At 42.2% G+C, this 19,432-nt stretch overlaps 2 protein-coding genes across 6 annotated transcripts; one reads left to right on the top strand and one right to left on the bottom strand.

Annotated features, from left to right (window-relative positions):
• Positions 1-129: 129 nt before the first annotated feature.
• LOC134860985 (dTDP-D-glucose 4,6-dehydratase-like) lies at positions 130-3,313 on the top strand. Of its 2 annotated transcripts, XM_063877932.1 has the most exons (13): positions 162-311; positions 405-448; positions 803-869; positions 940-1,008; positions 1,095-1,185; positions 1,258-1,406; positions 1,503-1,601; positions 1,798-1,857; positions 1,964-2,007; positions 2,098-2,263; positions 2,344-2,399; positions 2,495-2,592; positions 2,711-3,313. In XM_063877932.1, the coding sequence occupies exons 2-13, from the start codon at positions 420-422 to the stop codon at positions 2,809-2,811; spliced, it is 1,029 nt and encodes a 342-aa protein (XP_063734002.1). In that variant the 5' UTR covers positions 162-311; positions 405-419; the 3' UTR covers positions 2,812-3,313. The 2 variants fall into 2 exon arrangements, with proteins under 2 accessions (XP_063734001.1, XP_063734002.1); XM_063877931.1 differs by lacking the exon at positions 405-448 and having other exon boundaries at positions 130-311.
• A 66-nt stretch (positions 3,314-3,379) lies between these two features.
• On the bottom strand, positions 3,380-18,785 carry LOC134860984 (ATP-dependent RNA helicase DDX3X-like). 4 transcript variants are annotated; one of them, XM_063877927.1, is made up of 19 exons: positions 18,450-18,785; positions 17,006-17,057; positions 16,644-16,691; positions 16,153-16,212; positions 15,430-15,639; positions 15,226-15,328; positions 15,001-15,129; positions 14,730-14,829; positions 14,500-14,635; positions 14,313-14,410; positions 13,807-13,905; positions 13,571-13,731; positions 13,345-13,489; positions 13,001-13,145; positions 11,367-11,548; positions 11,161-11,278; positions 10,923-11,076; positions 10,700-10,824; positions 3,380-10,607 (listed from the first exon to the last, which is right to left on the bottom strand). In XM_063877927.1, exons 1-19 carry the CDS (start codon positions 18,492-18,494, stop codon positions 10,528-10,530), a joined length of 2,190 nt encoding a protein of 729 aa, XP_063733997.1. In that variant the 5' UTR covers positions 18,495-18,785; the 3' UTR covers positions 3,380-10,527. The 4 variants fall into 4 exon arrangements, with proteins under 4 accessions (XP_063733997.1, XP_063733999.1, XP_063733998.1 ...); XM_063877929.1 differs by having other exon boundaries at positions 15,226-15,322; XM_063877928.1 differs by having other exon boundaries at positions 16,153-16,209.
• Between the last annotated feature and the right edge of the window lie 647 nt (positions 18,786-19,432).

The raw sequence follows: 19,432 nt of genomic DNA, 5'->3' as shown, positions 1-19,432 counted from the left end.
CCGCGATTCTGATTCACTGTCATGTAAAGCAACCAATCAGAGTGCAGAAACCACATGCATATGCTGGACATCCCGCCCCTTTTCAACGTGTCAACACTGCCGTAAAACGGGCAGTGACTGTCGCAACGCACACAATGTATGTAGCGTAGTGAAGCTTTGCCCTAGCTTCACTTCCTGTTAGCTTGCAAGGGATACAACTTAACATATGACAATGAAAGTTCGTTATTACGTCTGTAGGAGAACTTAACGTGCTATGACCAGAATATGGACTTTAACAGGACTGTTCTGGTGACTGGAGGCTCTGGATTCATGTGAGTTTATTCTATAAATGCACAATAAATATATGAATCATCCATTAAGGACAACTCAATTACAGTTTTTACCTGAATATCTTCTTTTTGCAGGTAATTTAAACACTAATGCTGCATTGCAGTCAGCTACACGCAAAGTATGAATACTGTTATTGTTATTCCTATTACTCATGCATTAACAGTGGTTTATCTTTAAGCATGCATCTGTACGCAATACTGATTAAAAGTACATACATTTGAGGTATTTGTATATCTAACTTAGGTATTTCTATTCTCTGACACTTATACTGCTATTGCACTTTATTTCTGAGACAAATATTGAACTTTTAGCTCCACTACATTCATTTTAGAACATTTAAGTAAGGGTGTTTTAATCATCCAAGCCTGTCAAATAAAGTACAGCACTCTGAAATGAAGTAAAGTATACAGTTGCACGAAATTGTGCAGTACACGTACCTCAACATTGGAGTAAATGTATCTTCTCCTTGCAGTGGGTCACATCTGGTGTGTTCACTGGTCACCAAACACCCTGACTGGAGGATAATCAACCTGGATAATGTAAGTCTTCCCTGGCTTTGTGAGGTATGTATTTTAGGATGTATTACTTACTCAATTGTTCCTGATTTAGTTGGATTACTGCTGCAGCCCCAGGAGCCTGGAGAGTGTGGAGGACAGAGCGAACTACACTTTCATCAGGGTGAGAGTTGAGATGGTACACAATGACCTTTTTACCTTGGGATGAACTAGTGTTTTAATATATAACTCTACTCCTTTCCTCCACAGGGAGATGTGTGTAACTCACAGCTGGTAAACCACATTTTCAACACAGAAAACATCGATGTGATCTTCCACCTGGCAGCCAAAACACACGTCGGTGAGCAGCAGCATTCGATCTTACACTTCTATTGAAAATCAGCCTCTCATTGCTTTTTCGTCCCCTTGTCAGAGACGTCGTTCGAAACCCCGTCTAGTTTCCAGCGTGTTAACGTCTATGGGACCAGAGTTTTACTGGGAGCTGCGCATCAGGCCCAACACCAGCCACAGCGCTTCATCTACGTCAGCACCGATGAAGTGTACGGAGAAGGTCTGGATCAGGTCAGTGAGCACGGATTAAGTCCCTAGAAGGATGGAGAGCTTTGAGTTGTGAGTCATAACAGGATTTAGACTTATTTCTGGTGCATGTTTTTGCAGGTGTTTGATGAAAGCAGTCCATTGAGACCCTCCAACCCGTATGCTGCCACTAAAGCAGCTGCAGAGTACCAGGTCCGGTCCTACTGGGACAAATATAAGGTTAAGCCGAGCAGCATAATGTGTGAAATGTTTTATTTAAATGTAGTTGTTTTAGTTTCAGATTGTTCCTTTGGTAAATTCACTGCATTTGCCCGTTTTGCTAATTCTAACACTTAAAATAAGAAAACATCCAAATCTAGATGTTGTTCCTGACAGTCTAAGTATAATGAATCCTAATCTGTTTATTTATTACTAGTTTCCCATCATCATCACCAGGAGCAACAACATCTACGGGCCCAGGCAGTACACTGAGAAGGTACAGCACCCCGACTTTCCTAGAAGGTCACTGATTGGTCTATTTGTACTTTTTGTGGAGCCTTTGTGTACAATTTATTAGATTGTCTTTTGTTCTTCTCTTTCAGGTTATCCCCAAGTTCCTTACCCTCTTGCAAATGAACAAGAAATGGTTTGTTTGAACTTTATTTTGAAATTTCGTTTCTCATTCATAAAAAATGTAAATCTAGATTCAAATCTGAACCCCTCCTTTCTTCCGCAGCACCATCCAGGGAACCCTCCCTAAATCCCGGCACTTCCTGTTTGTCGATGACGCCATCAACGCGTTCCGGCTCGTCTTGGAGAAAGGCATTGTGGGAGAAATCTACAATTTGGGAGCAAGCTATGAGATTCCCATCATGCAACTGGCCAGGGAGCTTGTTAAAATGGTGAGAAACTGCTGATGCAAAGACAGATAGGAGGAGGGGGTAGCAGATGTTCAAATATCTCAAGCGTGTTTGGGTTTCAGGTCAAGAATGTGCCTGACTCCGAGGTGAACGATTGGCTGGAGTTAGTGCCTGACAGGTGAGCAAAAAACACAACAAAACATTGCAGTACTTTACCTCCACCACGGCCTGTGAGGATATGCAGCTACAGTGAGTCTTTACCTCTTCCTGCAGAGCGTGTGTAGACCTGCGCTATCCAATCAGCTGTGAGAAGCTGCAGCAGCTGGGCTGGAGAGCGGAGGTCTCCTGGACTGAAGGCATCAAACAGACTGGTACTGAAACACACACACACACAGCAGCCCTAATCCACAAAACCCCGTCTAATAAATGCATATAAGCAGATCAAGGGACGTTTGCAAAAGGTGTGTGTTTTGTTTATCTCTCTTTTAGTAAAATGGTACCAGGATAACCCAAATTTCTGGTGGGACCAAGGACCAATCAGGTGGGAGGTCGAGAAAGCCAACAACCAATACGTGGGCCCTGCTTCTTGACTGACAGGATGCAGAAAGATGAGGGGCAGTATTTCCTACAAACTAAATATTTGACATGACTGAACAAACACTGAAGACGAGTCAGTACAGAAGAGTTTATTTTTCCTAAATGATTGAGGGACCAAAAGGTGCCTAACAACAAAGCATCGTTACCCCTGGAATTCAACGTACTTTATTCTGATATTAATTACTGTTTACATCACATGGTTTCTATAAGGCTGTACGAGATAAAGACTGACTTTTTTTTTAAAGATTATTGAGCTTCTAAAGCAAACGACTAAATATTGTATCGGTGGTGAGCTCAAAAGAGGGATGGTAGGTATTACATTTACCTGCATTAAAGTATGAGAAATATGACTGAAGCCATCTTTAGGTGTGAATTTAAATGAACGTTTATGTTGTGATCACAGCAGCTTTGCATAAGGGGACGAAGGGAACAGTAGCTGAGTTTTGTAAATCTGAACCATGTATTTAACTGTAAATAAACGTGATTATTTAATAACTTCAAGGTGTTTTTATTTGACAAATACAACACTTTTCAAGAAGAAAAAAAGGGTCCAAACACCAGTTTACATTTGCAAATCCAAACCTTTATTTGTGGTAAAATCAGAATAGATGCACATTTTTTTTCCTCTTCGTGCAGTGCTCCTCTTCGTGCACAACTGCTAAACTAATACATAAAGCAAATACTAACTACCAGGCCGGAGGTGCCTTGTGTCCACATCGAGGGGTCTGGCCAGTCAGTAATAGCAATAACACGGGGCGTTATATCTCCTTTCAATTCAGTCGCTAAACAGCAATCATTCCTAAATACAACTACACACTTTTATTTCCTGTAATAATCCTCTGAACTGAACTGGATTGAAAGGGAAATGGAGCGGCACAGTGTTGCGTTTGTTCTCAGGAAAGCCCAATGCATAAAAAAGTTGCTTTCATTGGACCTCTTTGCATTCTGGTCAATTGAGGCTACGTCATATTCATTTAAGATGTGGATGACAAGATGTGTAAAAGACCCCCCATTAGGTCATCTTTTACCCATTCCTGATTGGCCAGAAGCGCCCCCCATATGAGCATCAACACACACGCCTGAAAATATGCAAATCACAACAACATAGCAATAGAACCACAGTTAATTCTGTGTTATGAAGACTTTAAAGATCACCACTTGCCAGACACTCACAACAAGGGTATTTACGGGAAGGAAAAGTGTAAAGACTCAAATGAACGAAAAAAACAAAACAAAAAAAACATCTGACTTGGAGAGAATCTGGACACTTGTTTTTTGTACTGCATGTTTTTTTTTTTACAAAATGGTCTTTGATCGTAACGTTTAGTTAATTTTTATTTTTTTTAATCCAAACCTTGGCATATATGGTGGTATTGTCTCAAATTTTGTTTGCCAATTAAAAAAAAATGGCTGTTTATGGTTGATTATCATTTATTGGCAATGAAACCTGTCGCACAAACAGGCGTTTATGGATCTGATACTGAGTCCAATGTGACTTTAAAGGTAACCCGTGCAGGACGTTTCTCTAAATATGTCACCGTCACATCAACTGTAGTACGGCTGTCCTCAACGGCACCACGTGCACATCTTCACGTTGCAATTAACAGAAAGGGAGGAGTCCTGTTGTGGCTACAAGCTGGGTACGACTGGACGACTACGAGGAAGTACTGCCACCTCATTTGTCTGTATTAAAATAAAAAGGTCAAATTTTAAGAGTTAAAACTTCCAGGAAACTCAGTTTGAAAAGATGTGCACGCTTTTGGTGTATTTTCTGAACTTAAATATTCCCCACAAGTTTTTGCAGTGACGTATTTAAAGAGAAACTCCTACACGTTGCATCTTTAACATTTAAAAAGCTCACACTACCCCAGAAAAATAGAAATTTTCACTCATACCAATGACATTCAACATTCAAGTGCCAGTGTTTTTGTTTACTGTCTTTTGGTCAAGTCACTTTGTAAAATATCAACTTTTGTATTAGGCTTATAAAAATAAATATTTCTCAGAAATGCTTTTGATAAATTACACAAACTAGCAGCGAAAGTAGACTCGAGAACTCTGTGTGCAAACAGCTGATTCCTACGGATGCTGTTAACTACAACTCCACCTGGTCCCAAAAAAAAAAAAATTCATATCTGGAAGAACCTTTCCGTAAATCACACACACACACACACACACTCACTCACACACTCACACTAAACTGTGGAGAAACCTCTCTTTTTGACACCTGTCTGCGCTACACTTCACTCACTCGCCCCTTCGCACCTCTCTGAGGTTATGAAGGGACTACAGAAGACTTGAGTTCGACATTAATCTGAGTAACTGAAGTATTTTCTGTAAAACTCGATGGGATTTCTACAACAGAGGGGCCTGCAGGCCGCAGCAATGGGAGCATAGCACCATTAATTGTTCGGCGACAATCGAAAGCACTCCTGCTGGAAAAAAAGGTCAATTACCGTGGTGACACCGTCGGTGTGTGTGTGTCCACGGTAACGCTGTATACAGTGTAACAAACTCCGCTATCTGCTCCATTAGGGCTGGGTATCGCCGGGTAAATTTAAGGCATCAAAAAAGGTTTTTAAAATATTCAAAAACTAAAGTGCTGACTTCTTCTAAATGACGACTTTTTCTCCCAGAGGAAATAACTTTTTGATTGGTAAAGCTGGCGGTCAAAAGCAAATGTTACATTTAAGCTTAATTACTGTACAGGGGAATGGATTTATTCACAGGAGGCCACCTCACACACCAGTGAGTGGCAGAAAAAGATATACTATATAGAGTAAAAGCAAAAGACTACAGCCATGGAGAAGACTAACCAGCTCATAATGATGTATGCAGCCATCTTTGTTTCAGATGCTCGTTAATTAGCACTAAAGTCAAAGCACACATGATCTTGTTGGTAATGGCATTCGTTTGGAAGGCTATCAAACTATTGGACAAATTAATTATTTGAAGCAAAAGCTGTTATCATCTTGACCTGCTATACTCAACACTGTCCACTAGGGGGCGAACGAAAGGGCCGACTTTCACCTAGATCATCCGTTTCTGCATTTTTACTATAAAATAAATAGATTGGATTCTTCATCTGACATGGAAAAAATACCCAGCCCTAACCTAACACTTTTCAGTCACTTCAAGGCACCGCACGCGGGTCAGACTTCGGGCTAATCATATCAGAAATCGGCTCCTTCAGGGAATCTTGGTGACAGCAAAGTGAGAGCGAGTAAACGATCTCTATTGCACTCACTGCAGAACTTCAGTGGCCAGGGGGGGCTTTAACGAGGTGGGATGGGGGGGTTTTGGGGGGCACAGTGGTAGTAACTCCAGCACAGTTTAATGGTAAATACAGCCGACAGATATGATCTATCCGTGCTAGAAAAAGACCCTAAATACATTGCATATATATGTGCGTATTCCGAACAACACTACTTGACATGATTGCTCGACAAACACGATGAAAAGTGAGGTAAACTGAAGTTTTACCAACCACGACTCCCTGCTGTGCAACTCACAACAATTAGTTCATATCTTACATTGTATTTCTAGCATCGTTATCGCTGCAGGTAAAATGCTCAGTCGCTCCTTCATTTATTCACGGTTACTCTATCTGCCCCCTAGTGGCTGCTAGAAGGCACAGCAATGTCTACACACCAAACCAGATTCACCGAGTGGCTCTTCCTCTCACTGTACGTCCTTCTCTAAAAAGGTTTGCCTGTGCGTTAGGCAGCAGGAACAGCGCTTAGCATACTCAACACAAAAGACTGCACTAGCTGCATACTAAGTTTCTGGTTGGCATCAGCCATGGATTCAAGTAACAAATCTGACTCTCACGCAGGAAACGGTGAACAATTCAGTCAGGCATTTAAACTGTTCTTCAGTCAATATGTAAAGGTGGATTTTGCACCAAAATCCTTGAGTGTATATTAAACTGTAAGGTAATAAGCTTCAGTTTGGCATTCATCCGCCTGTGCAGACCTGGCAGCTGAGGACACAGCTTGGATGTTGAGATTTTAAACAACAACCATCAAAAAAGCTGATTAAGAAAATGTAAAGGTGTCCCCAGGAATATTTTAAAAAGTGCAACTTAACGTGTAAAAAAAGTGAGTTTTTAACTTAGCAAATGCTTCACAATTGATTGTCATTTGCAATGTCAACTTGTTGTCCTTTTTCTTGTTCCTTCATGCTGGTTTTATTATAATAACGGCAACAGCGCTCTCTAGGATGGAGGCTATCAACCATTGCTGCAGGCTAATTAAACTGTGGTATCCATATCATGTCCACAGACAAGATGCTGTGATTGGATAATGAGTGGGACGCGTCTGATCAACAATTCAACCGCTGTTTTCACCGGTGATCATAGTAGTTTAGACACAAGTTGAACAATAGCGACAACACATTGCTTTGTGCTGCAATGACAACAATCTGACCTCACAAAGCTAAAAAGATAATGCAAACTCATTTTCTGTATCTGGTTCCTCTCTGTTGGACACGGTGGAGTTTCATTTTTGTTTCGAACATCCTATGACAACTTTCCTTCAACGTAGCATCCCATTAAACTGGCCCCTCTTTTTTTAAACACTAGAATACAAAACTGGTTTAGTGAGAAATCACCAAACTCAAAGTCTGACACAAGAACCTGGTGTCTAAACATCGAGAAATAAAAATCTAGTTTGTATGTGACCTGCTGTCTGCATGAATCTGGAGTCCTCCACTCAGTCTTAAACTCTTCAAAAAACGATGTTGAAGCCAACGAGTTTCCCTCAGCTCCTCAGTAACTGAGCTCCAGGGAAACAGGTTGACGTGAACACGACCTACGATTAAAAATTGGTCTTAAAACGATAGCTGACAGGAAAAATCAAGAGTTTGAATATAACTAAAGCCTGCTGTAGAATTGTTTCTATTTGCTTGGCATTTTTTTTTACCTCCTTGACCAAAAAACAACAACACTTGCATATGTTTTATAGTCCTGGTCCAGCTTTGTCATTAGTCAAAGCCAGTGGGCAATTTGAGAGAATCTGCCTCGTGAGCTTGTATTTTAATTTCCAATCTCTGGTTTGGTTTTGTGTGAACCGTAAATAATATCTCCAAAGAATAAATCAGCTGTTCAAATTGCCCACTGTGCTCAGCTCACCAGACAGCGCCTGGTCAAACGTCGAGTGATCAAACGTGATTTTTCTACACAACAACAAGCGAGTTTCACTTGTAATTCACATTCTTCTTCACTGGAGATTCTTCTCTTTTCTGTTTCAAGAAGAGTTGTACTATTTACATTTAATCTATTTCACTCTAAAGTTGCTCATGTAAACAAAACAAATTAAGACCCTGATGAACATTTCCCCCACCAGGTAGCAACAGGGCTTTTTCTTTTGGCTTATTCTGCTGCTTAATAATAAAAAGGGAGGGGATTGGACACCACTGAATCGTCTTAAATTGACAGCGGGGTTCCTTTTAGAAGTTCAATCAGGGACTAAACACAGCAGGGACGAGCAGGGCTCACCACGGGCCTTGAATGCATCACAATGATTTCAGTTCTGTTGTGCAACTATAGCACTCAATCCATTATTTTACCGTGCAAAATGAAGTAGCAGAGCAGAAAGGTGAGATTGTATCTGCAGAATTAATACGAATATGCAAATCTTAAGCAGAAGCTACTTAGCTCTATTTGTGTTTGTAAGAGAAGCTCAATGGCGTAAAAGCCTTCTCCGGACAGCCCCGTCTGTCCCTGCTGTGAAACGGGTTCGGCTGTATTCCTTTTACTTTTATCCCTGATCCTAAAGACCGAACAAATAAACTGGAATGACTTATTTTAGAGAAGACTCTTCATGTAACTCTCCAGGATAGAGTGAGCGAGAACATTTTGAACTCTTTTAAGCCTTTTTTGTTTAAAAGTTGTGTTTCCCCTTGAAAGAAGCTTTTGGCAGACAAGGGGTTTTAATGTTTGTGGTGGAAAGCGGAGCACGTTTCTCAAAAGCACGGAGGCACTAAGAGCCGGCCGGGAATCACCTTTGGGTTTTTCTGCAGTAGCCAAGTGGTGGGATCAACATCCAGAAAATCAGTCCCATTTCCATGCTAGATACTGATCAGTTCTGCCCGTTTACTTACAATAAAAGCTATTATTTTACATCTTTTATGGACTTGACAAAGGTATAAAGATCTACATTTTACAACCCATGTGTGAGTAGTAAGACAGGAACGACTGCTGCTAATTGGCTCTTTACTGCGACCCAACAATTAGTGACAAGATGCCTTTGAGAAACTCAAACTCAAGCTCAAACCAGAGCTGTAGATGTGACATATAGGTCCGTTAGTACGACTCCCAAAAGCATAAAACCACTTTTCGTCTCTGCTTTCTGGCTCGTAAAGCAAAGCGGTCGTGCCTCTGGGTGAGGGTATATCAAAAGAGTCTGGATTAGTGGTTATATGTGTTTGGGACTCATTAGAAACCTCCTCGTGAATTTGAGCTCCAATAAATAGATAAGGAATTGCTTTGAGTTTCCTCATCGCAGTTTTTGTTTAGTTTTTTTTTTTTGCCAAGGTTTGATTTAGTTCAAGCCTAGTTTGTTTCCTTCCAAATATAAATAAAGAAAAACATGTTTAAACCCATACATGACATTAAATACACATTTGTTTTAGTTACACTTGGCCAATACTTGTAGCCACTTACGTATTATGGCAATTAAAACAACGGAAATAAGAGACAAAGTTCAAATTTTTAAAAAGGCACAGTACAGAAACAAATGATCCTCCATTATGTTTTGTTTCAAACAAAAGAAATGCTGTTAGCAGTCCGGAGACTGTTAGCATCGTTGCTAATGGGCTGGGGGTTTCAGTGAGTCCAGCCTCTTGTACCTTCAGTCTCTGCTAGACATCTTTCTCAGATCTCTGGAAATCAAGACTTCAATATGTTTTAAAAAGGTGTAAATAAAGACTTCAGTGGCTGCTTTAAAGTATCTATCATGTCGATGAAGGAGACTTCAGCCAGTTCCCATTTTGGAATTTAAATGAAGACATATTTGCTCAGATTTGACATCTTGCCCATCTCTGCGCTATGTTTTAGAAAAAGTGTTTGGCCGGTGATTTACAACATGGCCATGCGTTACATACAAAGATGACGTGAAGGTACACAGGATGCCTGGCTGGCTTTGGGTGAATGCAGACAAAAACACAATGAAGCCAAAACTCTAAAGTGAAAAGCTGTCTCTCTGCAGCTGCTCTGTGGGACTGTAAATCTAAAGTCTTCGGGGTTTTTAAAGGAACACCAACACTATTCAATCGTTTATTTTGTTTGGAGAACTTGCCACAGAGGGAAAACTGTTCAAAAAAGTCCTCACGAAAACCAAAAGGATGCTCCTAGCTGCTGGTGGCTCGCTAGTGTTGAATAAAAACCAACTAAAATTGAAGAATCCCTTTAAACTGCAGCCTATTGTAAGAGGTGAGATTTACCGGACATTTTCCAAAGAAGAAAAAGATGGGGGACTCACAAGACAAAGGAGGGGATGGAGAGGAGGATAAAAGGAAAATAATTAAAAGATCTGAGTGTATATGGGTGGAAGGAGGGCTATATAAATGAGTATAAATAGTTTAACAACATGCACGTGGTTTTTTCAAGGTAGATGAGGGGGAGGAGGCGGATGGGGTGCAGACAGTGGAGTGGAGAAAGGAAGGAAGATGAGTGAGAAGAAGAAAGAGGGGATGAGTTAAGGAGGAACCTAGTTGCCCCACCAGTCGACTTGAGAGTGCTGGTAGTTTCCTCCGTAGCCGTCACTGGTGTAGAAGTTACCGAAACCACCTGAGAGGGGAGGGAAGAGGGGAGAAAACTCAAAGTTAACAGCGTCAGTGGTGTTGTTGTTGTTCATTATGACACGATGGTTGGATCCTCACCTCCTCCAAATCCGCGGTTTCCTCCATGTCCGGCCTGGTTGCGACCTCCACGTCCTCCGAACCCTCCGGCGGTTCCTCCGGCTGCCGTCTGACGGTAATCACGTGCTCCGAAACCACCGGAGAACCTGGAGGTAAAATCAAACATACAATGAACATCAAATGCAAAGTGGACTCAAAGTGGATGCTTATATCTGTGCCCTAGCTGTCCCTTGACAGCGTTTACCTCTTAGAGCGGCCTCTGTTGTTGCTCTTATGCTGGTGTTCGTACGCCAGGCTCTCGAGCCATGAGGGAACTTCCTGTTTGGCCTCCACCAGGATGTCCAGCAGGTCCTTAGTGATGTTCCCATTTTTATCATTGAAGAACGATGTGGCCAGTCCTGCAGGTAAATAAATAAATGAGTGAGAACCAGCAGGAATCAATACAAAGCTTTTTGTGGGTTGTAGCTCCGCTGTGGCCTTACCGAGGTTTCCCACTCGTCCCGTACGTCCGATGCGGTGAACGTACTCCTCTATGTCGCTGGGCAGATCGAAGTTAATAACATGTTTCACGTTGGAGATGTCCAGACCACGAGCTGCTACCTGAGTGTGTAGAAAAAACACACAAAAAGTCACTCACACACACGTTCACGTGCACAAAACTAAATAATCTGATGGCGTTTTTACTCACCGCTGTGGCCACCAGGATGGGACACTTTCCGGATCTGAACTGACTCAGGGCCTCCTCTCGGTCCCTCTGGGAACGGTCGCCATGGATACTGGTGCAGGCATAGCCCTCTCGATACAGGAAGTCCTCCAGAGCGTCGGCTCCTTTCTTGGTCTCCACGAACACCAGGGTCAACGAGTCCTTACCTGACGAGCCGGGAGAAAACACAGCTGAGGTTAACCAGTAGAAGTGGGAGGATAGTCGTGGAAGGTGGAGCAAAGTGTGTAGACAAAAGTTCACACTGGTCTTTTGTTAGCGAACCATCTTGATTTCAAACACAGCAGCTGAACCCGCAGAGACTAGGTTTCAGACTAATGGATTTTGGTCACATGGATGAACCACAACCAATCAAATTTGAACCAAAACATTGACTTTTATACAATTTAATGTGTCAGAATCTAAAGTTTTATGACAGGAAAGTCACCGGGAGTTTAATAGTGTTATATTGCCAGAAAACATAACACCACCGGGCTTTCTACAGCTGGCAAACACAAAAGATACGTAAAATGAACCATCTTTCACTTTCCTACTCCCTTATTTCCTATAAAAAAAGAGCTGTAAGTATAAAATAAGTCACGAGTTGTATAATCAAATCACACCTCTGTCACATTACGTGGATACATAGCTCTCTCAACATGCACTTTAATGACCTTAAATGAATCACATGACAGTACATGTTGCTCTATGGACAGAGCAGTGCAACAGGCAGCAGGGAGTGCAGTGTGGGGGGAAATCATTACAAGAAACAATAAAACACAGCGTCAGCAGCACTGTGACTGCAGCCACTGATGGAGAGAGTTTGGTCACAGGGAATGAGGATTATTGCACTGATAATAAGGTGCTAGGTTTGTGTTGGAGACATAAACACAACCAGACTCTCTCCATCACGGCTTTGGGTCTGACATGGAGACACCACAGCAACATACTGCACGTAAAAATGTCACGAATAACTCCACAGGCATTTAACAAACCGGATTCATGAAATGGTACACAGAACCAAAAGAATAATAATGAATAATAAACAATAAAAGGATTCTCCGTCCACAGGAGAGGAACATCAAAAAAAGGGGCAAGCAAAATTATTTTAAAATGTGAAATGACAGATACGATTGTGTCCCCATTGAGGATCTTACCAGGTTTCTCTATGTTGTCTCCAGTATTGTCCTGTACCTCGCTGGGGATGACTTTGGATAAAACCACACCAAAACCACCAACATGTCAACTGCACTCAATCAGCAGTAGAAAAACCAACTCTGTATGTTCCTCAACGGTCGCCTCAGATCACTAAAAATCGGTCTTACCACCAAAAGAAACGTCCTATTTTACCCAAAAAACAAACGTTCTACTTTAAAATGAAGGGACATAGAGCATCTCAGGAGTGGGAGTTGTATTTATTTTAAGGAACATCCTCACTTTTGCCTCCCTGGAGCCAAGACTAATATATAATTGTCTAAAAACGATGTGACTGGGATGACAGGACAATATGATAATGGTAAAAAGATTGGGGAAATAAAACTGCTTTGTATATGTGTGTGTGTTAGCATAAGTAAATGTCCCGTAGTGTTAGGTTATGAGATGTTATTCTGGGACTGTCTCACCTGTAGCACTGAGCAGATCCAGGAGGAAAGACCTCTTATCGCTCTCCTCCACCCACACTACTTTCTGGGTGATGTTCTCCGAGGTGGAGCCCACTCTGCCCACTGCCAGGAAGATGTACTCTTCCAGGAAATCCCTGGCCAGGATCTGCAGAAGGAGACCAATCAATATATGGATGTGCTGCCGTTCATCGTGACATTCATACGGATAACCCCTGCTTTGCTTTTCCATTTCAGTAGGAGAGTGGCCCTTTGAAAACTTCCTTTCAAAGCTAAAGCAAGACATCCTGAAGGAGGAAAAGCATGCCAGATTCATCCTTCATTTGATGGACGTGTTGCAACTGTACCTGGATCTCTTTGGGGAAGGTGGCGCTGAACATCATGGTCTGTCGGATGCCTTTGTGCGGCATGGTGTCCTGCTCAACGATGCGCCTAATCTGGGGCTCGAATCCCATGTCCAACATACGATCTGCCTCATCCAGGACCAGGTAGCTGAAGGGAAGAAACACAGAGTCACATTCAGAATAAATCTCAATCAAGACGTCCAGTTTTATGATAAAGTGGATGTCTTACTTGCAGTAGTCCAGTCCGATCTTGCCTCTCTCCATCATGTCCACCAGTCTGCCAGGTGTGGCGACCAGCAGGTGACAGCCTCTCTCCAGATCTCTGATCTGCTGGCCAATGTCTGCGCCTCCGTACACGACACAGGGACGCACTCTTGAGCGGTAGGAAAACTACAGAGAGAAAGGAAAGCGTAAGGACAAATCTATCTCAGTTTTTGGGGCTCAATGCTTGTGCGTTTGTATTACCTTCCTGGCTTCGTCATATATCTGCAGGGCCAGCTCTCTGGTCGGAGCCAAGATCAGAGACATGGGGTAGTGCTTACGACGACCATACTTTCCATTGTCCTGCAACACAACCATTCAGAAACAACAGCTAGAGTTAGTTTCACCTGAATATCAGCTCAAAATAAATAGTAAAGACTGTTTATTTGAACCGACTAGGCCCTACAAAGAACTCACTATTATGCAAAAAAACGCCCCTAAAAGAAGTTTGACTATGTTGAATTGAAGCCACATACGGCATTGTGTTATTCTCTGCCATTAACACCATTTGCCAATTAGATTTCAGGCTTTTTCTCCATCTAAACTAAAAGTAGTGTTCAGTTAAAACCCTATAAATACAAGGTCTGTGATATAAAAGAAGTATACTTTCTACAACCCAATATAGTTCTATGAAAAGTCTTTCTTTAATTCCCTTGCATTTGATTTATGTGGTTCAGTAATTAACCTCGAGTACCATTGTTCTTCCTCACCTGTCCAGATGCTTTAGCTGCGTTGAGAGCTTCTCCTGGTCCTTCGCTGTAGATCTGGCTGAGAATCGGCAGCAGAAAGGCTGCAGTCTTTCCAGAACCTGCAGACACAAACGCAACCTCATACATCTCCATGTGCATTCAGTCCTCATGGTTCTGACTCCAATATATGCATTAGTGTGCATCCTACCTGTCTGTGCGCAGGCCATGAGGTCCCGCTTCGACTTGACAATAGGAATGGCATATTTCTGGACAGGGGTCGGTCTGGTGTAGCGACACAGAGCGATGTTACCCATGACGATCTCCCCCATGTCCACGTCCTGGAACTGCACAGCAAACACACATTGGACACATGAGTGGAAAGTAATAATGCAGATTATATTAGACGCAATGCTGTAGGATCCACGGTGAGCAGCTTACACTCTCGATGTGGTGAGGGCAGTTCTGTCCCGTGGCCTCAACAGGAATGTCATCGTACTTTTCAAAGTTGATCCCAGTGTTACTGCCGGAGAACAACTCACTGAAGTGGAACAGAGCGGGAGAAAAGACATGCAATTTAACACAGATTTTGATCCATTTTAGTGTTTTAAAAGTGGTGCTTATAAACAAATCCAAATGATAATGTGATGAAAGAGCATCTGCCTGGAAACCTAAATACTTCCTGATTTTTAGAGTAAAGCTGTCGACTCACTGTTCAAGGCGTTCGTTTCGTGCCGTTGGTTTGGCCCAGTCACCTTCCTCTCTGGGCTCCTCCACCCAGCGACTGTTTCCTCCTCCTCCTCCTCCTCCACCGCCACCACTGAATCCACCATGATCAAACCTGAGCACAGCACAGAGATAAAACAAGTCATGCTACAGTGTTCACACAAGAGTTAACCTTTAGTCACGTTACTGTCACCGTGTCTCATCCGCTCACCTTCCTCTGTTGGCGTTTCCTCTGTCGTTGAAGAAGGCGGACTTCCCTCGGTTGTTGCCAAAATTGCCATAAGCTTCCTTGGGTGTGTTCCAGCCACCTGCATCTGACAGAAAGAGGAATGCAAATCCATAATTCTATTCTGGGCAGATCTAACAATATGTACACTAGTAGGAATAATTACGTGCGGTAGAAACCAAATCCCACCTTTGTTTTCGTAGCCGCCGAACGCCATGGGTTGCGCCGCCGGGATGATGGGGTTGAAGGCTCCGCCCCTGTTGCCACGGTAACCCCCTCCGATCCCGCCGCGTCCGCGCTCCATGCGAGGCGGCCCTCGGTGTTGAAACGTGTTGCCACCGGCCATGCGGTTGTCATGGTAGCCGTTCACAAAGTTGTTGCGACCCCCGTCCCAACCGTCTGGGGAAACATTTTTCAAAAGTTACATAACGACGATAAAAAGGATCCTAGTTTCAGTCAAATGTTTGGATGTATAGAGTATACTTTTTATTCTGTATATTTTATAGTGTGTCAGTGTGTCTCCCCCTCTTCCCCTGATTGTCTCCCTGCAGGTGATTCCAAAGTAGATTGACTGTCAAAATGCTATCCATCCATCCATCCATCTATCTATCTATCTATCTATCTATCCATCCGTCCATCCATCCATCCATCTGTCTATCCATCCATCTGTCTATCCATTTATCTATCTATCCACCCATCCATGTGCAGGATTATTCATCATCACTGCTCTGAAGGTGCTGATAATATTGTTTTGAGTTTCATTTGCACCCCTTAAGAGTTTGATAAAGACACTATTACTTTATATTCCTTTCTGTACTTCACTGAGAGGAGGTAACAAACCAGAACACACACTGATGAGTGACAAAGTAGGGAATATTGTACAAAATAAACAGCTGTTCATGAGAGACTTACAGGTTGCTGGCGGCGCTATGGTGTAGCCACCCGGTCGACCAGGATTGAAGGCATTTCCTGCTGGACGGAGGACAGTGTTTCAGTTTGGTTTATAATCGTTTTGTTTTTAAAGCACTTCTCACAAAAAAGGTACCCTGTGGAGTTTCTGACCCCTGGTAGCATTATGGTGCAAGGTTTTTCCAAGCGGTCCTCATTTTTGTTCGTATTGTGCATGCATACTTCGACACAAGCATGCAAGCGTAAACACTTTCTGCCAGCGGCTTCCTGCCTCGCCGATGTGTTAGTGGGAGAAAGACGTGGCAATGCAAGAGCAAAGGCACAGAAGAAGGCGACTGCTAGCTACTTAACATTGATGTAATCTTTCAGGAGGAAGGATAATAAGCTCAATGACTCACACAATGTATAGATTTTGGTGAGTAAATGTAAACCAAACTTAACATTTGTTTACAAGAAAACTCCACAGGACAGCTTTAACTGAACTTGCTACACACCATTTTTGGAAGCCTCATTGTTCCGTAAATGTGGAGGAATGTACCGTCCTGCAGACAGAGAGAGACAGTGTCCAATATCATTTAATAATGATAAGACTTAAAGGATTTTTATTTGTTAAAAACCTTTTGAAGCACACCCAACGTGCATTGACCTGAGGTGCACGGCTGAACCTAGAAACCATGGAAATACACTATGTTGTACTTCTGTAAAATAAAAAGTGTTCCCCATGGTTGCTTTCGTGTCGTTCGCAATGTATTCTCTGTGGAGTTCTTCCTTGTTCAGCTTAGTCACCATAGTTTATTGATTTTGGGTGCCTATGCACATTTATTATACGGGAAAAGGAGTTCAAACAACTGCTTACGGTTAGGGCCTCCACCTTGTCCGTCTGCTGCACTCAAGTCTAGGACAGCGAGCTGGGGAACAGACAGAAATAGTCAGAACAACAACAAACACAGTCATTTTCAGCAGAACAAATCCAGCATTTTGTTTATTCTTGCATCAGGTGACACCTAAACCGGCCGCCGACTTGAAATGGAAAGCCAACAATGTATTTTGGGAACAAGCAATGCAAAAAGTCACAGGAAACAGTGTTTGAGCTGTCCAGATTATAAAATAACACAGAAATGGTTACTGATGCCCTTGTATGAAAAATAAAAAAATATGTTTGGATCTCGACGTGCAGAAATCCCATTAGGGTGATGTCAACAAACCGCATTCAGCTCAGCACAAAAGTGTCACAACCAATGATTGCCTTGCATTTATTGCAGCTATCATAGGGATTCCCTTTATTCTGTCACACTGCTGGAAATCTGTTGCTTTATGTCATGAATCTGTTATTATGCGTTAGTTTTTTTGTCTACCTGTGCAGGGACACAATATGCAAATTAGTTTCTAGCTTACTGTGCTGCGAAAATAAACAAGAAAAGTAACAAATCGACTGAATTTCTGTACTGGGTATGGATGCTCCTCTACACTGCTGCAATATTGAATGATATAAGCTAATAACAAGGTTTGATTTCTCCATTAAAAAAATGTCTCAGTGCCAGTTATGTTGCATCCTAATTGAAATAAATGACTTTGTTTAGATGTTGTACATGCAACACTTTCATAGACATGTGACCAATTAGACCTTTGCATAATATCAAGTGAGAACATACAGTACGTTTCTGTTGCCATTCAACTGTCTGTCCAGTCACAACTAGACTACGTTGATGGTGACGCAGAAGGAAAGAGCTTCTTTCTTTTTTTTTAAAGTGGGACGCAGTTTAGACTAACTGTGCAATAATGCTTATGCACTGAAAGCTAGAGGGCTGTACTATAAAAACCCCGCATTGTTTGTGTGTCAGAGCCACCATCCCTGCAACCCTCCATTTTATTACTGTATCAAGCTGCAAGAGAAACGCAGTGAACGGAATAGTTGATGGGAGCGTTTCATAGGACCACCGGGGAGAGCCGAATGAAACACCCGGGCGCAAATAGTCATTCGGCTCTTAATCCATGTCATTATAAACCATTGAATTAAGCTTTATTGAATCATGCTGGATGGCGTATTCCTGTATCATACATAAATATAAGGCTAAAGGAAATTCGGGTTGAAATAAATCTATGTAACGCTCCATCACCGCCCCGCCGTCACTCCTGGTCAGGCAGGTGTCTAAAACGAGCGCACCCAACGCTAGGTAGCATGATAGCATCTCTTAGCATTTCTTTTAGGCTAGCCGGTAAGCTAACCCACATCCGCACGATTATAAACAACTTTTCCGCCACAAACACCGCTGGACACAATAACAACAGATGCCTCTTACCTGCTGCTCTAGACCGTGGACATTTTCGACGGCCACATGACTCATAACTATTGAATATGGAGGAAAAATGTTGTCGTTGAAAGAAGGACCTCTTTGTTAGCCGGGTTTTTGATGCAATGTTATTTCTCCTCTATCCTGTTTCTGGGTAGATTGCGTCAGTTGTTTAAGTTGTTTTACAAGCTGTACCGTTGTAAAATGCTAATCTTGAATTTTACGTGATGATAAATTCCTATTTTTTTTAGCTACAAGGATGGCACTTCATGCAAACTCAGCTGATGTCGGTTTGCTCTTTAGCTGAAGATGAGGCCGTCATGCACTAGTTAAGTCAGCCTGAATAAACACGACAACCCACATCCGGTTGTGTCAAAATAAAAGTCTTTGACCCCAAGGTAGTCGATGTTACATAATGTGTGCAACGCAACTTCATCTGTATGATATATTATGTGGCTATATTAAGTCAAAAATATATGTTTTATGTTTGCACAGTTTACAACAACTCACATTCTTCCTATGTGTAAATTTACTTTGTATTAAAAAAGATTCTGATCTGATCAATTAGGACCCGTAATTGCTAGTTGAGTAGAGTACAGAAGTTCAAAACATCTACCAAACACTAGTGCACATAGTCTTAACCATGTGCTGCACCTTTTACATATCGTGTTGTCCCCGTTGTCCCCATAACAATGTAACAGGTCTCTTATGTAACATAAAAAAAAATCTGTCGTCATTTTAGGTTTCTTACTTCCTGTGGTTTACACCCCCTTAGCTTGACCGACGCATTTGAGATGTTGTTAATCCAAAACACGCGAGACTGTAACCACAGTTTGTCGCGATACCTCCACTACAGTAAAGTGCAGATTATCAGCAAGGATGTGACTGTCAGATGTCATCCAGTTTATTACTTTAGAAGACTTGCCATGCTGAGCAGACAGTTTTTCAAAGCTGGAAGGACGTTTATTATTGGCCGAAGAGCAGGTTTGTGT

Source organism: Eleginops maclovinus, chromosome 24, assembly GCF_036324505.1.
Source record: "Eleginops maclovinus isolate JMC-PN-2008 ecotype Puerto Natales chromosome 24, JC_Emac_rtc_rv5, whole genome shotgun sequence".
Taxonomy (NCBI): domain Eukaryota; kingdom Metazoa; phylum Chordata; class Actinopteri; order Perciformes; family Eleginopidae; genus Eleginops; species Eleginops maclovinus.
The sequence above is the reverse complement of the archived record's forward strand: the minus strand, read 5'-3'. Positions and strand labels throughout refer to the sequence as shown.

Excerpts from the sequence above, each read along its gene's own strand:
- LOC134860985 (XM_063877931.1), top strand. The coding sequence starts at position 265 with ATGGACTTTAACAGGACTGTTCTGGTGACTGGAGGCTCTGGATTCAT. Across the intron at positions 1,009-1,094 it reads CGAACTACACTTTCATCAGG|GGAGATGTGTGTAACTCACA; the intron begins GTGAGAGTTGAG and ends TTTCCTCCACAG. Across the intron at positions 2,264-2,343 it reads CCAGGGAGCTTGTTAAAATG|GTCAAGAATGTGCCTGACTC; the intron begins GTGAGAAACTGC and ends TTTGGGTTTCAG.
- LOC134860984 (XM_063877927.1), bottom strand. The coding sequence starts at position 18,494 with ATGAGTCATGTGGCCGTCGAAAATGTCCACGGTCTAGAGCAGCAG. Across the intron at positions 14,411-14,499 it reads CATGGCCTGCGCACAGACAG|GTTCTGGAAAGACTGCAGCC; the intron begins GTAGGATGCACA and ends TTGTGTCTGCAG. Across the intron at positions 13,146-13,344 it reads CCTTCCCCAAAGAGATCCAG|ATCCTGGCCAGGGATTTCCT; the intron begins GTACAGTTGCAA and ends CTCCTTCTGCAG.